At 46.1% G+C, this 19641-nt stretch overlaps 3 protein-coding genes across 3 annotated transcripts; 1 reads left to right on the top strand and 2 right to left on the bottom strand.

Annotated features, from left to right (window-relative positions):
• Positions 1-2735: 2735 nt before the first annotated feature.
• Positions 2736-3716, top strand: EDB93DRAFT_1108395 (uncharacterized protein; the record flags this gene model as incomplete). The annotated part of the gene is made up of 4 exons (XM_041447836.1): positions 2736-2845; positions 3222-3252; positions 3301-3453; positions 3501-3716. 4 exons carry the CDS (start codon positions 2736-2738, stop codon positions 3714-3716), a joined length of 510 nt encoding a protein of 169 aa, XP_041302133.1.
• Positions 3717-4489: 773 nt separating this feature from the next.
• On the bottom strand, positions 4490-4849 carry EDB93DRAFT_1066980 (uncharacterized protein; the record flags this gene model as incomplete). Its single annotated transcript, XM_041444917.1, has 1 exon — positions 4490-4849. A coding segment is annotated over one exon (360 nt), but the record flags the coding sequence as incomplete, so codon positions are not given.
• A 6223-nt stretch (positions 4850-11072) lies between these two features.
• Positions 11073-11597, bottom strand: EDB93DRAFT_1069545 (uncharacterized protein; the record flags this gene model as incomplete). The annotated part of the gene is made up of 2 exons (XM_041444950.1): positions 11073-11363; positions 11415-11597. Coding segments are annotated over 2 exons (474 nt in total), but the record flags the coding sequence as incomplete, so codon positions are not given.
• Positions 11598-19641: the final 8044 nt, after the last annotated feature.

Raw genomic sequence — 19641 nt, 5'->3', positions numbered from 1 at the left:
TATGCAATTCGGATTATACAACAAGATCATCTGATCGAGGCCACAATTGCCTCGAAGCTAGCAAAAGAACTCAGATGGCTCCTGGATACCAGGTAGCCCTCTCCACTGCCTATCATCCCCAGACGGATGGGCAGACAGAACGAATGAATCAGGAGCTGGAAATGTACCTTCGGATCTATTGTAGGACGACTCCTAACAATTGGGCCAAACAACCTTCCCATGGCCGAATTCATCCACAATTCCAGACGGACACTCTGCTCAAAACGCATCCCCGTTCCACCTCATGATGGGTTACGAACCCAAAGGCATACCATATGCCTTCCCCGACTCAGCTCTGCCAGCAGCAGAAGATCGAGTCAAGAAACTCGCGAAGATCCGTGAAGAAGCCCTTGCATGCCACAGCCTTGCACAGCAATGCATGGCAGAACGCACATTTGGACGAAAGTACCAACCTTGGAAGGTTGGGGACAAGGTGTGGCTATCTGCTGCACATTTGATCACCCACTTCCCTTCAAAGAAACTCGCACCAAAACGATACGGACCCTTTACCGTTAAACAGGTCCTTTCCCCTATCACATTCACCCTCGAACTCCCTGCCACCTGGCGTGTTCATCCCACATTCCATGCATCAGAATTATCCTCCTATCAGGAGATGGACATGCATGGCCTGAACTATACTGAACCGCCACCAGACCTGATCGACGGGGAAGAACATTAAGAAATAGAAGCGATCCTCCAACACAGGGGTACCAGAACGAAATGTTAGTTGTGTGGTGACTTCACACTAGATAGGTCGAAGACTTCTAAGACTTCGAAGACTTGAAGGACACTTCAAGGACATTACTATATTAGTAGATAACTTCGAGGACTTCGAGGACACTTTAAGGACAGACCTCTAAGACACTTCGAGGACACATACCATACTAGGAATTGTTTATATTTGTTTACATAGACTCGCCCATAGTGAAGAGTTCACAAGTCTTACATGCTTTGTGCATTGACTTTGAACTCTCAGGTATAGTACTTTACTTATTTACACAATAATATCAAGTGCATTGACTTTGAACTCTCAGTTTTTCTAACACGAAACACCGATACCTGGTCTCCTGGGTTGGCTACCCACCCTCCGAACGAACGTGGATCCCAGAGAAGGAACTGAAGTCCGCAGCGGAGATGCTCAAGGACTATAAGAAGAGACTCAAGCTAACAACAAAGCTCCTCAGTTGTCAACCAGCTACCTGTTAGAATAACTGAGAGTTCAAAGTCAATGCACATGATATTATTGTGTAAATAAGTAAAGTACTATATCTGAGAGTTCAAAGTCAATGCACAAAGCATGTAAGGCTTGTGAACTCTGCACTATGGGCGAGTCTATGTAAACAAATATAAACAATTCCTAGTATGGTATGTATCCCCGAAGTGTCTTAGAGGTCTGTCCTCAAAGTGTCCTCGAAGTCCTCGAAGTCCTCGAAGTTATCTACTAATATAGTAATGTCCTTGAAGTGTCCTTCAAGTCTTCGAAGTCTTAGAAGTCTTCGACCTATCTAGTGTGAAGTCACCACACAACTAACAGATAGTAGGACAAGGCATACGGTAAGTGTCATCGAGCGTGACATCTTGTTCAAGCTCCAACAATTAGCAAAGCCAGAACCAAATTCTAACTTGCGCAAATATTGGTGGCCGAACAGACTCTAAATGGTCCATTTTTCTTGCTGACACACCGGCGGTTTCAGAGTTTTACTTCATGCAAGATTTTAATTGAAATGACAATGATAAATTAGCCATTTGTACCTGGAATTTTATCACTGGAACAATGGCAAACTTTCACATATAGCAAAATGACAAAGCAAAATAACACATTTTGATACCAATTTGAAGTCCATCTGAATGTATAAAATACTCAAAGTTTTCTCCTTACAAAAATGTTGGCTCAAATGTAAGCTTTTACAATCCTATTTTCCAATGATAAATCCAAAATCTCGAAGTGTAGAAAAATGTTCTGCAAAATATTATATAATAATGTGGGTTTTGCCACTCTAGGAAATTTGAATTTGCTCTACATTGAAATGATGTGTTGGAAAATGCAAAGTTTAAGCAATGGGGAATTGTTGTAGGCAATCATTGGGCGCTCACCGAGCATTCATTAAGTATTCATCGCCCTGATATGTACAAATACACAGGTCGAAGTCCAAGTAACTCTCGTTAACCACATTCTTCTCATCCAGAGACAACGCTACATAACTACACACTTTACTTTCTCTGTCTCTCCAGTCTTCTCCTGTTTGTATCCCGGTTCTATACTCGCAACCTAGTGGTAAAGCATTTTGCTATGTAATGTCAGTTTAGTTGAATGTTAGAGCAAAATGAGAACATACACATTTTCCCTTTGCATGTGGGACCTGAAAAAATGTTGGGTGACGTCTACGCCGTGTCAAAAGTTTTTGAGCCCAGTCAGGGGATTGGGCGGTGATGTTGTCATAGGTATTGGAGGGGTTGCAGTGGAAAAGACGGCCAAGAATTGTCCCGGGTAGTGTGGACTGCGTGAAGAGGGTTAGTGTAGTATCATTGAGCAAAATTATTTGAAGCATTGGGCAGGAATGAGTGCTGCAAGGGAGGTTGGAGTAAGAATGAATGAAGTCAAGAAACAAAGTCAAACAAAAATCAGAACAACTACTCACATTCAAAACCATCACACCCCAAAATGCGCCACACAAAGCATATTGGAGGAAGAGCATATGGCTTCCTCAGTGTTCTCTCCCATGGCACTTGCTCTTGTCCTCTTCCTGGGACAAAGAATGATGGAGGGAGCCAAGAGCGCTGGAATAGAGAGAGTGGGGATGGGAGGGTGAATAGCAAACAAAATGGCCCAGGCTACAGAGAAAACAAAATGATACTCAGATCACATGAAAAAAGGGACGAAGGATAAAACACACCTTAACATGTTGTGGGTGCTAGAACACAATGGAAAGTGGCAGTAAGACAAACAAAATCACTCAGCCTGTAGGAGTGAATTCAATTCTCGGATGCTGATAAAATTAGGTAAGCACTCACCACGTGACATGTGACTTGAGGGACTTGTTTGTTGAGGCTCAAAATTGTTAATCGTCAAACGCTCTAATCTTCAAGTACACTGCTTTGATCAACAATGGATGAAGCGCATGCAAACATAAGTTGTCTGTAGTAGCCCTGATCAGACGCGGCGACTAATGCATTGTCTCCAGGAAGGGAGTTGACATTAATGAAGACAATCTTGTAAGTCATACTACTGTCTAAATGAATACACTAATTCTACAATATCAGCTTTTTCATGGGGAGGTGGAAGGACAGGCTGGGGACGTCATGGAGGAGCTGGCTGGGGTAGAAGAGCTGGCTGAGGTAGCAGAGCAGGCTGGGGTAGAGCAGGCCGAGGGCATGGAGCAGGCTGAAATGTTTGCAGCAATGCAAACTGCGATAGTAAGTCTACTGACATTGTCTTTGTTAATAAATTTTGACATATCTAGGCACTATGGGACTATGCACAAGAAATTGTCCTAGACGACATGCAATACATGCAAACTCATCCGCACGCGCCACACCCTGCTCACCCTCCCATCCAAATGTCACGTTGCAATAAATGCTTACTAGGGTTGATGTTAGAGGATAGACGTGAAGCGGTGACCTGGCTATGGCAGGAGTCAAACAAGATGGAGCTTTTGTTGGGCTTGGAGCATATCTAGGGCATGGGAGGAGGAGCTGGGGGGAGAACATAAGTCACATCAATGTCTATTACCTCTTGTCTTGCAATTTGCGAACCAATTCATAGGTCTTTGTTTACTTGAATACCATATACTACTTGCTGTTAGAAGAACTGAGAGTTCAAAGTCAATGCACTTGATATTATTGTGTAAATAAGTAAAGTACTGTACCTGAGAGTTCAAAGTCAATGCACGAAGCATGTAAGACTTGTGAACTCTTCACTATGGGCGAGTCTATGTAAACAAATATAAACAATTCCTAGTATGGTATGTGTCCTCGAAGTGTCTTAGAGGTCTGTCCTCAAAGTGTCCTCGAAGTCCTCGAAGTCCTCGAAGTTATCTACTAATATAGTAATGTCCTTGAAGTGTCCTCGAAGTCCTCGAAGTTATCTACTAATATAGTAATGTCCTTGAAGTGTCCTTCAAGTCTTCGAAGTCTTAGAAGTCTTCGACCTATCTAGTGTGAAGTCACCACACAACTAACACTTGCTTGGTTTGCCCATCCTGCCTGAGTGCAGCTGTTGTACCAGCAAACTACCAGTTCCTGGCGGAACTGGATTGTACACAATCCGCGACAAGGAAGATAAATTTATTGCCGACATTGCCCTATTTACAGGGGGCTTACTCCCGCTTAGTCTATCGTATGTAGGAAGAATCTTTGCTCAGTACATGGACCTATTGCCATTCTTCTCTATCAAGATCTCAATCCTATTAATTGTGAAACTATTGCAACACATGTTGGAGAGAGGAATACGTACACGACACAAAGACAAGGCAACAATATGCTGTGGGGAGAACCTCCACTGTGCGAAATGTGATACTACCCACTCAGGCATGACCACTTCAAGATGATCAGTGAGCGCCAATGAGTGTAGTTGAGCTGGGAAGTCAGGATAATGGCGAAAAGGGTCTGGGTAAGAATGTAATGGGAGGTGATGCCGCACAGCGAAGCCCACTCCATGCTTGGTCCTGAAAATATACTTGATAGTTCCTGGTATCTGTGTGTGCATCACACTGTCAGGATAGTAGAGGATCAAGCTGTTGCCCACATGAGTGGATTCACAGGCATAGACTGATCCCTTGTAGACTATGCGAGCATGCAAAATGGCTTGCTGCACTTTAATGAGGGATTGGAGGTCTACTGGAATATCTTTGTTTGTTGGAGAAGGTATTGGGCAATCTTCAGTAGCGTTGACCATGGGAGAAACAAATCTGTCAAATAATAATTTCACATCCCTGAATATGGGAGGGCAGAAAGGCTGGTTCAGCCAGTACTTCAACTTCACAGCCTTGATGTATGAGGCAAGGAGAGTTGATTCTTGCTGACCTTTATTAGAACCAGTGTTAAAATTCCATCACGATAAGCAAAGAAAAAATGTTACCAAATATGTGGTTGGTGTATTTGTTGTTCGAATGACATGAACAATGTGTTGCATAACTTCAGGGTTAGTAATGCGCAATTTCGACGATTTGGTAGTGAAAGGTTTTGTTCGATGCTACAAAGCCGATTAAAGCAGCAGGTTGAGAGGGTGCACGAGAACGCTAAGGAAATCACTGTTAGAAGAACTGAGAGTTCAAAGTCAATGCACTTGATATTATTGTGTAAATAAGTAAAGTACTGTTAGTTGTGTGGTGACTTCACACCAGATAGGTCGAAGACTTCTAAGACTTCGAAGACTTGAAGGACACTTCAAGGACATTACTATATTAGTAGATAACTTCGAGGACTTTGAGGACACTTCAAGGACATTACTATATTAGTAGAGGACTTCGAGGACTTCGAGGACACTTTGAGGACAGACCTCTAAGACACTTCGAGGACACATACCATACTAGGAATTGTTTATATTTGTTTACATAGACTCGCCCATAGTGCAGAGTTCACAAGTCTTACATGCTTCGTGCATTGACTTTGAACTCTCAGTTATTCTAACAGGTTATGAGCCCTGCGCTTTAGCAGTCAAATCTGTCGCTGGAGTTCACTGTCTTTGGGCCAACTTAGTGCGCATTTTCCCTCCTCTCGCATCCAGCCACTGGTACTCTCCCCACCCATTATTCCTTGCTCTCTTTGTTGAAAATCAGCAAAGACAGCCTTTCCTTCGAATTCTACCAAGCCCTTGCCCTTAATTCGTCCCACTGCTGCAAAACTGCGCCGTCTCCTTCGCCATGTCCTCAGAAGACTCGAAATCTATTCGCACTGTCACCAAACTCACTTCTACCAACTATGCTACCTGGAAGGGTGAGATGAAGGCCTATCTTCGAGTCAAGGGTCTCTGGTTGCTTGTCAATGGCATCGAGACTCGACCAACAGAGACAGAAGCTGCAGCAAAGTGGGACACCAAGGCAGACAAGGCAGCTGGGGAGCTGTATCTGGCGTGCTCTGTAGAGCAAAGGACCCATATCGACGCTGTCCAGGACGACCCTGTCAAGATTTGGACCACCCTGGCTTCCACGCACCTCCAGAAGCGTCCTGGCGCGCGCTTCAATGCCTGGGACGACTTCTTCTCTATTAGGAAGCAGCCTGACGAGTCCTTGAGCACCCTCATTGCTAGGATCGAAGATGGCATGTCCAAAGTCCAGGAGCTTCGACCCTCAGACCCATCCAAGCCTTACACCATCAAGGAACTCGACCAAGAGCTGGTCTGCATGACCATGGTTCGTTCCCTGGGCGAGGAGTACTCCAATTTTGCGTCGTCTTTGATGCTACTCAAGTCCTTGGACAAGGAGGAACTGAAGGCAGCATTCCTGGCTGAGGAAACCCAAAGGAGGAGACGTCCTGAAGGTTCTGGGACCGATGCAGCGCTGTTTACTGCGTCTGGAGACTGTAGATGCGGCACCTCTGTCACCTGCTGGTACTGCGAGAAGCCTGGTCACTGCACCCACAAGTGCAGGAGTCTTAAAGGTGATAAGGATCGTCGCAAGACCAAAAATGATGGTCGAAAAGGTGGAAGGAGCGCTAACAAGGCTTCTGAGGCGTCCCAATCATCGTCTGCAGCGTCCACACCCTCTCCCAACACTGCTGCACCTGCCTCCAACTCGACCACTGCCCAGAACACCTCCCAGAGCGCCCAACAGGTCACGGAATTTGCTGGTAATGCAAGTCTTCGCACTTTTGACCCATCCCATCCGCTTTGCCCCTTGCAACTCGATGCACATGCTGACTGGAATGCAGACACAGGTGAGTCAAGAAACTCGCGAAGATCCGTGAAGAAGCCCTTGCATGCCACAGCCTTGCACAGCAATGCATGGCAGAACGCACATTTGGACGAAAGTACCAACCTTGGAAGGTTGGGGACAAGGTGTGGCTATCTGCTGCACATTTGATCACCCACTTCCCTTCAAAGAAACTCGCACCAAAACGATACGGACCCTTTACCGTTAAACAGGTCCTTTCCCCTATCACATTCACCCTCGAACTCCCTGCCACCTGGCGTGTTCATCCCACATTCCATGCATCAGAATTATCCTCCTATCAGGAGATGGACATGCATGGCCTGAACTATACTGAACCGCCACCAGACCTGATCGACGGGGAAGAACATTAAGAAATAGAAGCGATCCTCCAACACAGGGGTACCAGAACGAAATGTTAGTTGTGTGGTGACTTCACACTAGATAGGTCGAAGACTTCGAAGACTTCGAAGACTTGAAGGACACTTCAAGGACATTACTATATTAGTAGATAACTTCGAGGACTTCGAGGACACTTTGAGGACAGACCTCTAAGACACTTTGAGGACACATACCATACTAGGAATTGTTTATATTTGTTTACATAGACTCGCCCATAGTGCAGAGTTCACAAGTCTTACATGCTTCGTGCATTGACTTTGAACTCTCAGGTATAGTACTTTACTTATTTACACAATAATATCAAGTGCATTGACTTTGAACTCTCAGTTCTTCTAACATTAAGAGGGTGACAAAGTTGGGTATCAAGTACATGAGAAACTATGTAAGGCTCTTTGAGACAGGTTTAATTAAGAAACCCCTGGAATAATAATTAACATCATCACTACATGAAATGTTAGGAATATGATGCTGCCACATCTTTGTACATGAGGATGGGAATCAATTTGTGGCCAGCTCCATCAATTAGTGGTTTGATGGAAATATGCAGATGTGTACTTGAGATAAGGAAGCACTATTTAATGTCAATAAATTGTAAGTGAGACAAGACAAAGGAGTGAAAACTAAGTATGATGTGATATGGCAACAATGAACCACTCAAGAAGGCAATAAAAAATAAAAACCCACAAACTTTCTGATAGAAACAAGTACATTGCTAACCAACAAAAGTCTCCTTTGGGAGTTGGAGATGACTGCAAGGCTGTAATGCTGACGTGCTCAACCAACAGTCATGTCTCTCAACTTTTTAATGACTTAGTTGTCTCAATCTCAAGATCAATACAAATACAACAGACACAGTTGATCTAAGGACATTTAGGGGAAACAGATCTCTCATCTGTGGTGTCTTTCTTCAAGTGTGCCCACCAGTCCACATTTGCTTATGTAAGCAGGTCATTCCTATCCTGTTGCCTCACCCAAAGGTTGATTTTTTCAGCCTTCATACAACTTACCTGACTTCAAATAGAACTTGATCCTAAGATTATTTACCACTCTGAATCTAATGACAATGCTGATTTCGTCTGAAAAAATTATATTTCAGAGCTATGCTACCCCCTCCCCCTACCTACTCAACTATGAAGTATGATTTCATGTATATACTGATGTAAAAAAGATTTAAATAGTGTTTCTGGATCATACAAATAAATTGAAGATGAGTTTGAAGTGTTTTTGGCCAATATGGAATGTAATGTATAAGTTGACCTCATACCCCCCCTCAAAGATTGATTTTTCTGTCCTTCCCATGACTTCAAAACTATTTTTCCTGGGGGCTCTTGATGCCTGTGAACAAGATGGTCAAGCCCGAATTATCAGAAAAAATCAGGTCGTCTAGATACAGAAGGTCCTCCTCACCCCCTAACTCATATATCTTCCTATTATGTAAATACTGGTATGTAGAAGGGTGTCCCTACTGTTTTCAAGTCGTACAAATTGATCAGTGATGGTCCCAGGGTGTATAGAGGTCACCAATATTGCAGTTTGGTGGAGGGGCACAAAAGTCAGTATTTCAATCATATCTCTATATTCCAACCGTCATTTTTCTTAATTCTTAGCTCATATGATTCCTGGAAGATTCCTTTAAATGATGTACCAGCCCAGGAAAAGATATTTTCTCCAAAGTTTGAAACCTATTTCTGTTTTGACCATATAAATCAGGTTCAAATGTGCAATGATGACAGAGAGGAGGGTGGGAGTAGCAACTTCTTTCTAACACCAGAGGAAGTTGTTGATAGTGCATGCTAGCGAGCAGATTACTCAGCCTTCTGAATACTATGACCACTAGCAAAATTCACTTAGACTGCGCTCACATGCTGAGGGCCTTTAATGCTTTGACAGTGTCAGGAACACATGACAGTGCAAGAGTAAGCAAGCAAATCTTTATAATACTTGTGGTAACTTTTACCTAGAGAATCAGTACGTCCCAAGACTCCTGGCAATCACATTATATTATACAAAAACTCTAACAACTTTGAATTAGCTGAGAATCTAAGATTCATAAGGCGAACAATCAATATGACCATCATTTGCATGCTGCAATAGCAATCGGTCATGATTTTGGTATGAATTGTAGTGCTATCCTCAATTGATTGAGAAGCGCAAAAGGCCCTTGTTATGGGAAGACATTGGATAGCAATTTGATCGAACATGTAAATGACAAAAAATGACAGCCATAAAATAATTTGAGATGTGTGCATTGTGTCCATGGTCCTCCAATAGATTTATTTGGTCCTCAACAGATCCAGTGCCAAGTCTATAAGGTGGCAGGTCCCAACTCACTGAGCCACCATGATGGCCAGCATGGTTAGTTGTACCTGTCCTGTGTCACACATTTCCAAACCATTGCTTACTATTGGATTAATCATAAGGGCTAATATGATACCGAATTGTTTTTCATGCCTTCATAGATGGGTTTTCCCAGTTCATTACTGGCATCAGGGCCAGTAATAACAATCACGCAGAAACTGTTCTCAATTTGTTCACAGAAATTATCGAGATCCACAACTTGCCTAGTTGTGTACAGAGAGATCATGGCACCGAGAACCTAAATGTGGCTCATTATATGGACAAAACATGAGGTTTAGAATGGGGATCTTATATCTGGGGCCAGTAAGAACAATCAAGCATCACAAGTTTTGTATAATACACTAAGTATCTCATACTAGGAGTGTGCACAATGTACATATCAAGTGACTATGGTGCGACCTGACAAGTGGGTTTGGCTCCAAGTGGAAGGACTTCTTTCAGTGTCTTGAGACACACGATGGCCTCAATCCTGATCTAGAGAGTCACATGTGGCTCTTGCACCACCTCTTCATGCGAAAGATTGACAGTCCACTGGCTGGACGTTTACAGTCCATGCCTAGTCTGTAAATTTCGCACGCTCGGCGTCAGCCACCGCACATGCGCCTCATACAGACTTGCCACCAGTTCAAACAGAGAGACCTCAAACACCAGAGGTCACAATCAATCGATAACGCTCGATCGTTTCATCCGCCGTGTCTGGAAAATGGACAACAACACCTGGGTTTTAGGGATACAGTGAGTGATCATTCCCTAGATTCTGGTGCTGATCAAGACTGTAATACAGATATAGCTACTAATAGGCTGCAGAAACTCGCATCCGCACTCATCTGCTCATCTCAAGCGAACGTGTTCTGTCTGTATTCCTGCTCTAGAATTCTTTGAAAATGGACAACAAAGGCAGTGACACTCATGAGAGATACAGTGAGTGGTTCCTCTAGTGCTGATCGTGACTTAGATATAACTACTAGCCTGCAGGGACTCACATCTGCACTCATCCATTCGCCTAGAACGAACAACACATTCCATCTCAATTCCTGCTGCCGGACCACCTTCTCTGACCAGGGACGAGAACACCATGGTCAAGGATTATCTCAAGAAGGCCCACCCTATCCGAGTGAGCGCAATCGAGGGTGTCAGAGAAAGTTAAATTTGATCAACAAGTAAGGTAATATGTAGGTACTAAGTACTAGTCAGTGTAAGTAGGGGTAGAGTGCAATATAAACTTGTTCAAAGGGCCAAAAGCTGCTGTGATAGTATGGTGCTAATAGATAAGTAAGTTTGTAAGGTATAGAGTGACGAGGACAAGAATAAAGACAGTAACTTGCGGGATAGATCATGAGATGAAGAAAAACAAGATCAGGTTTGCAAGATGGAGGTCATCTGTGTGAAACATGTTGCAATGGCTGGGTCGTTGTTGAGCAGATCCTTCCATTTCTTTCTGATGGCATCATCCTTGCTGAGGATGTGGGTTTGACCACATTTGAGGGACCGGAAGGCACCATATGCATCTGGGTGGTCGAGATTTCCTCCGAAAAAGTTTCGTGCATTAGCTGCATCTTGTGCTGCATTTTCTTTGCGACGTAAAGTCAATCGATTAAGGATCTGCTGGTAGGTGAGTCTACTTTGGGTCGTTGTGTTCAAATATTCTCCCCAAAATGCATTGGCACTCGGAAAGCGCTGCCATTCCTCTGTAATAAACTAAAAATTGTGTTGAGCCATAAGTTTTGCACATTCATATTCTCCACTCACCTTCCAGTTCCCCAATTCAACTTTAATTGAGTCCCAGGCTGAGTTCTCACTGCGAATTTTTGACTTTTTGAAGAACTCTCCCCAATACTTGATGGGAATGCCACAACCATTTACAACAAGGAGATCAGATGACTCCCACTCATGACAAAGCTGCTCGATATCTCGGGAGAAGTGGATGAGTGGTGTGTTAGTTGTGTAGTGACTTCACACTAGATAGGTCGAAGACTTGAAGGACACTTCAAGGACATTACTATATTAGTAGATAACTTCGAGGACTTCGAGGACACTTTGAGGACAAACCTCTAAGACACTTCGAGGACACATACCATACTAGGAATTGTTTATATTTGTTTACATAGACTCGCCCATAGTGCAGAGTTCACAAGTCTTACATGCTTCGTGCATTGACTTTGAACTCTCAGTTATTCTAACAGGTTATGAGCCCTGCGCTTTAGCAGTCAAATCTGTCGCTGGAGTTCACTGTCTTTGGGCCAACATAGTGCACATTTTCTCTCCTCTCGCATCCAGCCACTGGTACTCTCCCCACCCATTATTCCTTGCTCTCTTTGTTGAAAATCAGCAAAGACAGCCTTTCCTTCAAATTCTACCAAGCCCTTGCCCTTAATTCGTCCCACTGCTGCAAAACTGCCCTGTCTCCTTCGCCATGTCCTCAGAAGACTCGAAATCTATTCGCACTGTCACCAAACTCACTTCTACCAACTATGCTACCTGGAAGAGTGAGATGAAGGCCTATCTTCGAGTCAAGGGTCTCTGGTTGCTTGTCAATGGCACCGAGACTCGACCTACAGAGACAGAAGCTGCAGCAAAGTGGGACACCAAGGCAGACAAGGCAGCTGGAGAGCTGTATCTGGCGTGCTCTGTAGAGCAAAGGACCCATATCGACACTGTCTAGGATGACCCTATCAAGATTTGGACCACCCTGGCTTCCATGCACCTCCAGAAGCGTCCTGGCGCACGCTTCAATGCCTGGGACGACTTCTTCTCTATTAGGAAGCAGCCTGACGAGTCCTTGAGCACCCTTATTTCTAGGATCGAAGATGGCATGTCCAAAGTCCAGGATCTTCGACCCTCTGACCCATCCAAGCCTTACACCATCAAGGAACTCGACCAAGAGCTGGTCTGCATGACCATGGTTCGTTCCCTAGGGGAGGAGTACTCCAATTTTGCGTCGTCTTTGATGCTACTCAAGTTCTTGGACAAGGAGGAACTGAAGGCAGCATTCCTGGCTGAGGAAACCCAAAGGAGGAGATGGCCTGAAGGTTCTGGGACCGATGCAGCCCTGTTTACTGCATCTGGAGACTGTAGATGCGGCACCTCTGTCACCTGCTGGTACTGCGAGAAGCCTGGTCACTGCACCCACAAGTGCAGGAGTCTTAAAGGTGATAAGGATCGTTGCAAGACCAAAAATGATGGTCGAAAAGGTGGAAGGAGCGCTAACAAGGCTTCTGAGGTGTACCAATCATTGTCCACAGTGTCTACACCCTCTCCCAATGCCACTACACCCACCACTGCCCAGAACACCTCTCAGAGCGCCCAACAGGTCATGGAATTTGCTGGTAATGCAAGTCTTCGCACTTTTGACCCATCCCATCCACTTTGCAACTTGATGCACATGCTGACTGGAATGCAGACACAGGTGCTACCTCTCACATGACTCCCCATCGTCACTGGCTGCGCAATTATGCGCCCAAACACGTCCCTATCAAGCTAACAGACAACAACATAGTCTATTCAGCTGGTGAGGGCATTGGGAAGCATGTTGAAGCTGTAGAATTCACTAGAGTCCTTCATATACCAGATTTGCAAAACAATCTACTATCTGTCCTATATCTAACTTGCAGCATGGGGTTCACTGTGTTCATTAATCCATCTAAGATGTCCTTCGAACACACCACTGGTCCCCCACTGTTTGTAGCCAGCATCAGCAACTCGAATGCTGCATTTTTAGATGGTTCTACTGTTGCAATAACTGAATATGCATCTGCAGCTGCGACTCTGCCCCTAGACTTTGACCTGTGGCACAGGAGACTCGCCCACCATCACTTAGAAGGCATTAAGACACTTATAAGGGAGAATCAAGTCACTGGGATGACCATAGAGTTGAAATCTGCACCAGATCCTCTCTGCAAACCATGTCTAGCTGGCAAGATGCACGCAAATGCTCTAGGTGCTCTAGTGCATGTGTGAAACAGATGCCCCACAAGTGCAGTTAAAAGTGCCACTCCCTATGAACTGTGGCATGGAAGGAAGCCAGATGTCTCCTACCTTCAAGTCTGGGCTTGCACTGCCTATGTGCATGTCCAGAAGGACAAGAGAGAAGGACTTGGACCTCACATGGAGAAATGTGTATTCATTGGGTATCCTCAGGGCTACAAGGGCTGGAAGTTCTATAATCCCACTATTAAGAAGACAGTAATATCAGAAAGAGCTGATTTTGATGAAAGATATTTCCCCCTCTCGAAGTGTCCCACTGAGCCTTCAATACCGGTCCCTAGGGAGCGATGACCCTCCAGATGTGCCTCTTATTGCTCCTGTAGTGTCTATTGTTAATCCAGATCCTCCTCATGTTTGAACTCCATCTCCACCACCATCTCCACCTCCTAGACCGCCCTCTCCCATTGGCATCGGAGCCAGACTCCCCAGGTGCAATAGAACCAAGCCTAGAGAGTGGTGGAAGCTATCTCCAGCCCAACTACACTCTGATGTCGATGATGAGATCGAGGATGTGGATCTTGGCCATGAGATTGTCCTCTCTGCAGCTTCACCAGCTGAACCGCTGTCCTACTCCGAAGCTCTGAAGTGCCCTGATGCGGAGCAGTGGAAACAAGCTGCCATGGAGGAGCTGAATGCCCACAGCATCAATGGCACTTGGCAGCTCGTCCCCAGACCTTCTGGAAAGAATGTTGTAGGCTGCAAGTGGGTGTTCAAGGTGAAGTGCAATGCAGACGGATCTGTGGAGCGCTACAAAGGCAGATTGGTGGCCAAAGGTGCCTACCTCAATGGGGAGATGGACTGTGACGTCTACATAGAGCAGCCTGAGAAATTTGTTCAAGGAGATGCGAAAGAGATGGTTTGCCTGTTGAAGAAGAGCATATATGGCACTAAGCAAGGAGGCAATAACTTTGAGGACTTCGAGGACACTTTGAGGACAAACCTCTAAGACACCTCAAGGACATATACCATACTAGGAATTGTTTATATTTGTTTACATAGACTCGTCCATAGTGCAGAGTTCACAAGTCTTACATGCTTTGTGCATTGACTTTGAACTCTCAGGTATAGTACTTTACTTATTTACACAATAATATCAAGTGCATTGATTTTGAACTCTCAGTTATTCTAACACGAAGCATGAAAGACTGTGAACTCTGCACTATGGGCGAGTCTATGTAAACAAATATAAACAATTCCTAGTATGGTATATGTCCTTGAGGTGTCTTAGAGGTTTGTCCTCAAAGTGTCCTCGAAGTTATCTACTAATATAGTAATGTTCTTGAAGTGTCCTTCAAGTCTCAGAAGTCTTAGAAGTCTTCGAACTATCTAGTGTGAAGTCACCACACAACTAACATGTTCTGGGAAGAAGAACCCATGTGAACTGTTAGCACACCAGCAAGGAGGGTAGCGAGGGTCGAGGGAGGCGCTGCAGAGGCTGGAGGATTTTGGAGGAAGGAAGGTGTTGTTATAATTAGAACATCAGCCAACTTGGGTCTCTCACACACCAGTGGTTTTGGAGTTTTTCACTATGCAAGATTTGTTTTGAAATGTTAGTGATAAAGCTGGGATTCTTACTATACATTTTTGACTCAGTAAAAATAAAAAAAATTGAATGAGTTGTTAGTTGTGTGGTGACTTCACACTAGATAGGTCGAAGACTTCTAAGACTTCGAAGACTTGAAGGACACTTCAAGGACATTACTATATTAGTAGATAACTTCGAGGACTTTGAGGACACTTCAAGGACATTACTATATTAGTAGAGGACTTCGAGGACACTTTGAGGACAGACCTCTAAGACACTTCGAGGACACATACCATACTAGGAATTGTTTATATTTGTTTACATAGACTCGCCCATAGTGCAGAGTTCACAAGTCTTACATGCTTCGTGCATTGACTTTGAACTCTCAGGTATAGTACTTTACTTATTTACACAATAATATCAAGTGCATTGACTTTGAACTCTCAGTTCTTCTAACAGGTTATGAGCCCTGCGCTTTAGCAGTCAAATCTGTCGCTGGAGTTCACTGTCTTTGGGCCAACTTAGTGCGCATTTTCCCTCCTCTCGCATCCAGCCACTGGTGCTCTCCCCACCCATTATCCCTTGCTCTCTTTGTTGAAAATCAGCAAAGACAGCCTTTCCTTCAAATTCTACCAAGCCCTTGCCCTTAATTCGTCCCACTGCTGCAAAACTGCGCTGTCTCCCTCGCCATGTCCTCAGAAGACTCCAAATCTATTCGCACTGTCACCAAACTCACTTCTACCAACTATGCTACCTGGAAGGGTGAGATGAAGGCCTATCTTCGAGTCAAGGGTCTCTGGTTGCTTGTCAATGGCATCGAGACTCGACCTACAGAGACAGAAGCTGCAGCAAAGTGGGACACCAAGGCAGACAAGGCAGCTGGGGAGCTGTATCTGGCGTGCTCTGTAGAGCAAAGGACCCATATCGACGCTGTCCAGGACGACCCTGTCAAGATTTGGACCACCCTGGCTTCCACGCACCTCCAGAAGCGTCCTGGCGCGCGCTTCAATGCCTGGGACGACTTCTTCTCTATTAGGAAGCAGCCTGACGAGTCCTTGAGCACCCTCATTGCCAGGATCGAAGATGGCATGTCCAAAGTCCAGGAGCTTCGACCCTCAGACCCATCCAAGCCTTACACCATCAAGGAACTCGATCAAGAGCTGGTCTGCATGACCATGGTTCGTTCCCTGGGCGAGGAGTACTCCAATTTTGCGTCGTCTTTGATGCTACTCAAGTCCTTGGACAAGGAGGAACTGAAGGCAGCATTCCTGGCTGAGGAAACCCAAAGGAGGAGACGTCCTGAAGGTTCTGGGACCGATGCAGCGCTGTTTACTGCGTCTGGAGACTGTAGATGCGGCACCTCTGTCACCTGCTGGTACTGCGAGAAGCCTGGTCACTGCACCCACAAGTGCAGGAGTCTTAAAGGTGATAAGGATCGTCGCAAGACCAAAAACGATGGTCGAAAAGGTGGAAGGAGCGCTAACAAGGCTTCTGAGGCGTCCCAATCATCGTCTGCAGCGTCTACACCCTCTCCCAACACCGCTGCACCCGCCTCCAACTCGACCACTGCCCAGAACACCTCCCAGAGCGCCCAACAGGTCACGGAATTTGCTGGTAATGCAAGTCTTCGCACTTTTGACCCATCTCATCCGCTTTGCCCCTTGCAACTCGATGCACATGCTGACTGGAATGCAGACACAGGTGCTACCTCTCACATGACCCCCCATCGTCACTGGCTGCGCAATTATGCGCCCAAACGCGTCCCTATCAAGCTCGCAGACAACAACATAGTCTATTCAGCTGGCGAGGGCACAGTGGTATTCAGTCCAGTCATTAATGGGAGGCGTGTCGAAGCTGTAGAATTCACTAGAGTCCTTCATGTACCAGATTTGCGAAATAATCTACTATCTGTCCTATATCTAACTCGCAACATGGGGTTCGCTGTGCTCATTAATGCATCTAAGATGTCCTTCGAACGCCCCACTGGTACCCCACTCTTTGTAGCCAGCATCAGCAACTCGAATGCTGCATTCCTGGATGGTTCTACTGTTGCATTAACTGAATATGCGTCTGCAGCTGCGACTCTGCCCCTAGACTTCGACCTATGGCACAGGAGGCTCGCTCACCATCACCTAGAAGGTATTAAGACGCTTATAAGGGAGAAGCTCGTCACTGGGATGACCATAGAGTCGAAATCTGCACCAGATCCTATCTGCGAACCATGCCTAGCTGGCAAGATGCACGCAAACCCCTTCCCTCCTTCTGAATGGCGCGCTTCCAGGCCTCTCGAGCTCGTCCACACCGACGTGCACCAAGTCCCTCACCCCAGCTTCTCAGGATTTCGCTATTGGGTGTCCTTCATAGACGACTACTCCAGATTCAGATTCGTCCTGCCCATCAAAGCAAAGTCTGATGTCTTTGAGGCCTTCAAGACATTCAAGGCTTATGCTGAGAACCAGTCAGAGCGAAAAATCAAGATCCTGAGGGACGACAAGGGAGGGGAGTACATGAGCAATGCTTTCTTGCAGTTCACCAACTCCTGCGGCATAGAACGGCAGCACACAGTCCGAGCACGTCCTCAGCAGAATGGTGTTGCAGAGCGAGCCAACAGGCTGCTCTCTGAGCGCATCACCACCATGCTGGATGAAACTGGCCTACCTAAAGCATTCTGGGGCGAGGCTCTAGGTGCCCTAGTGCACGTGTGGAACAGATGCCCCACAAGCGCAGTGAAAAGCGCCACTCCCTACGAACTGTGGCATGGAAGGAAGCCAGATGTCTCCCATCTTCGAGTCTGGGGTTGCACTGCCTATGTGCACGTGCAGAAGGACAAGAGAGAAGGACTCGGATCTCACATGGAGAAATGCGTGTTCATTGGGTATCCTCAGGGCTACAAGGGCTGGAAGTTCTACAATACCACTACTAAGAAGACAGTAATATCAGAACGAGCTGATTTTGATGAAAGATATTTCCCCCTCTCGAAGCGACCCACTGAGCCTTCGATACCAGTCCCTACTGCACCTACACTTGCACCAACTCGCCCTACTGTCCCACCTATTCCACAGACACGAAGGACATTCCCAATACCTGACGATTCAGATGCTGATGATGAATCCAGCTCTGATGAGTATCAGGATCATGGGGGGAGCAATGGTCCTCCAGATGCGCCTCCTGCTGCCCCTGTAGTCCCTAATATTGATCCAGATCCTCCTCAAGTCCGAGCCTCGTCTCCAACTCCATCCCCACCACCATCTCCACCTCCTAGACCGCCCTCGCCCATTGGCATTGGAGCCAGACTGCCCAGGCGCAATAGAACCAAGCCTAGAGAGTGGTGGAAGCTATCTCCAGCCCAACTACACTCTGATGTGGATGATGACATCGAGGACGCGGATCTTGGCCATGAGATTGTCCTCTCTGCAGCTTCACCAGCTGAACCCCTGTCCTACTCCGAAGCTCTGAAGCGCCCTGATGCGGAGCAGTGGAAACAAGCTGCCATGGAGGAGCTGAACGCCCACAGCATCAATGGCACTTGGCAGCTCGTCCCCAGACCTGCTGGAAAGAAGGTCATAGGCTGCAAGTGGGTGTTCAAGGTGAAGCGCAATGCAGACGGATCTGTGGAGCGCTACAAAGGCAGATTGGTGGCCAAAGGCTACAATCAACGACCTGGCTTCGACTACCTCGAAATATTTGCGCCCACAGTCAGAATGTCCAGCATAAGAGTCGTCCTAGCCATGGCCGCCATTCACGACCTCCACCTGCGCTCTATAGACATATCTCATGCCTACCTCAATGGGGAGATGGACTGCGACGTCTACATGGAGCAGCCTGAGGGATTTGTTGAAGGAGATGCCAAAGAGATGGTTTGCTTGTTGAAGAAGAGCATATATGGCACCAAGCAAGGAGGCAACAGATGGAACCAGAAAATGCGCTCTGTGCTCGAGTCTTTGGGCTACACTCAGTCCTACTCGGACGCGTCCATCTACATCTATCTAAAGGACAATGTAAGGATCATTCTGCCAGTCTTCGTAGATGACATGACCTTTGCTTCGAAATCTGCTGCTGCCATCGACCGCACCATCAAGGAGCTCTCCCAGCACTTCAAGCTTCGCGATCTCGGTCCCACCACTCAGCTTCTGGGCATCAAGATAGACAGAGACTGGTCTAAACACTCCATCACCATATCTCAACAGCAGTACTGTCTAGACATCCTCGAGCGTTTTGGCATGGCTGATTGCAAGCCCATATCCACTCCCATGCAGCCCAACCTTCGACTCAGTCGCTCCCAGAGCCCCCAGACGCCTGAAGAGGTCCAGCTCATGAAGACCGTCCCATACCTAGCTGCAGTAGGCGCCCTGATGTACCTGGCAACAACAACTCGACCAGACATTGCCCACGCTGTTGGTTATCTTGCCAGATTCAACTCGAATCCAGGATTAGCTCACTGGCAAGCTGTCAAGCACCTGCTTCGCT

This window comes from Suillus bovinus (assembly GCF_016758785.1).
Source record: "Suillus bovinus strain UH-Sbo-P2 chromosome Unknown EDB93scaffold_104, whole genome shotgun sequence".
Classification (NCBI taxonomy): Eukaryota; Fungi; Basidiomycota; class Agaricomycetes; order Boletales; family Suillaceae; genus Suillus; species Suillus bovinus.
The sequence above is the reverse complement of the archived record's forward strand: the minus strand, read 5'-3'. Positions and strand labels throughout refer to the sequence as shown.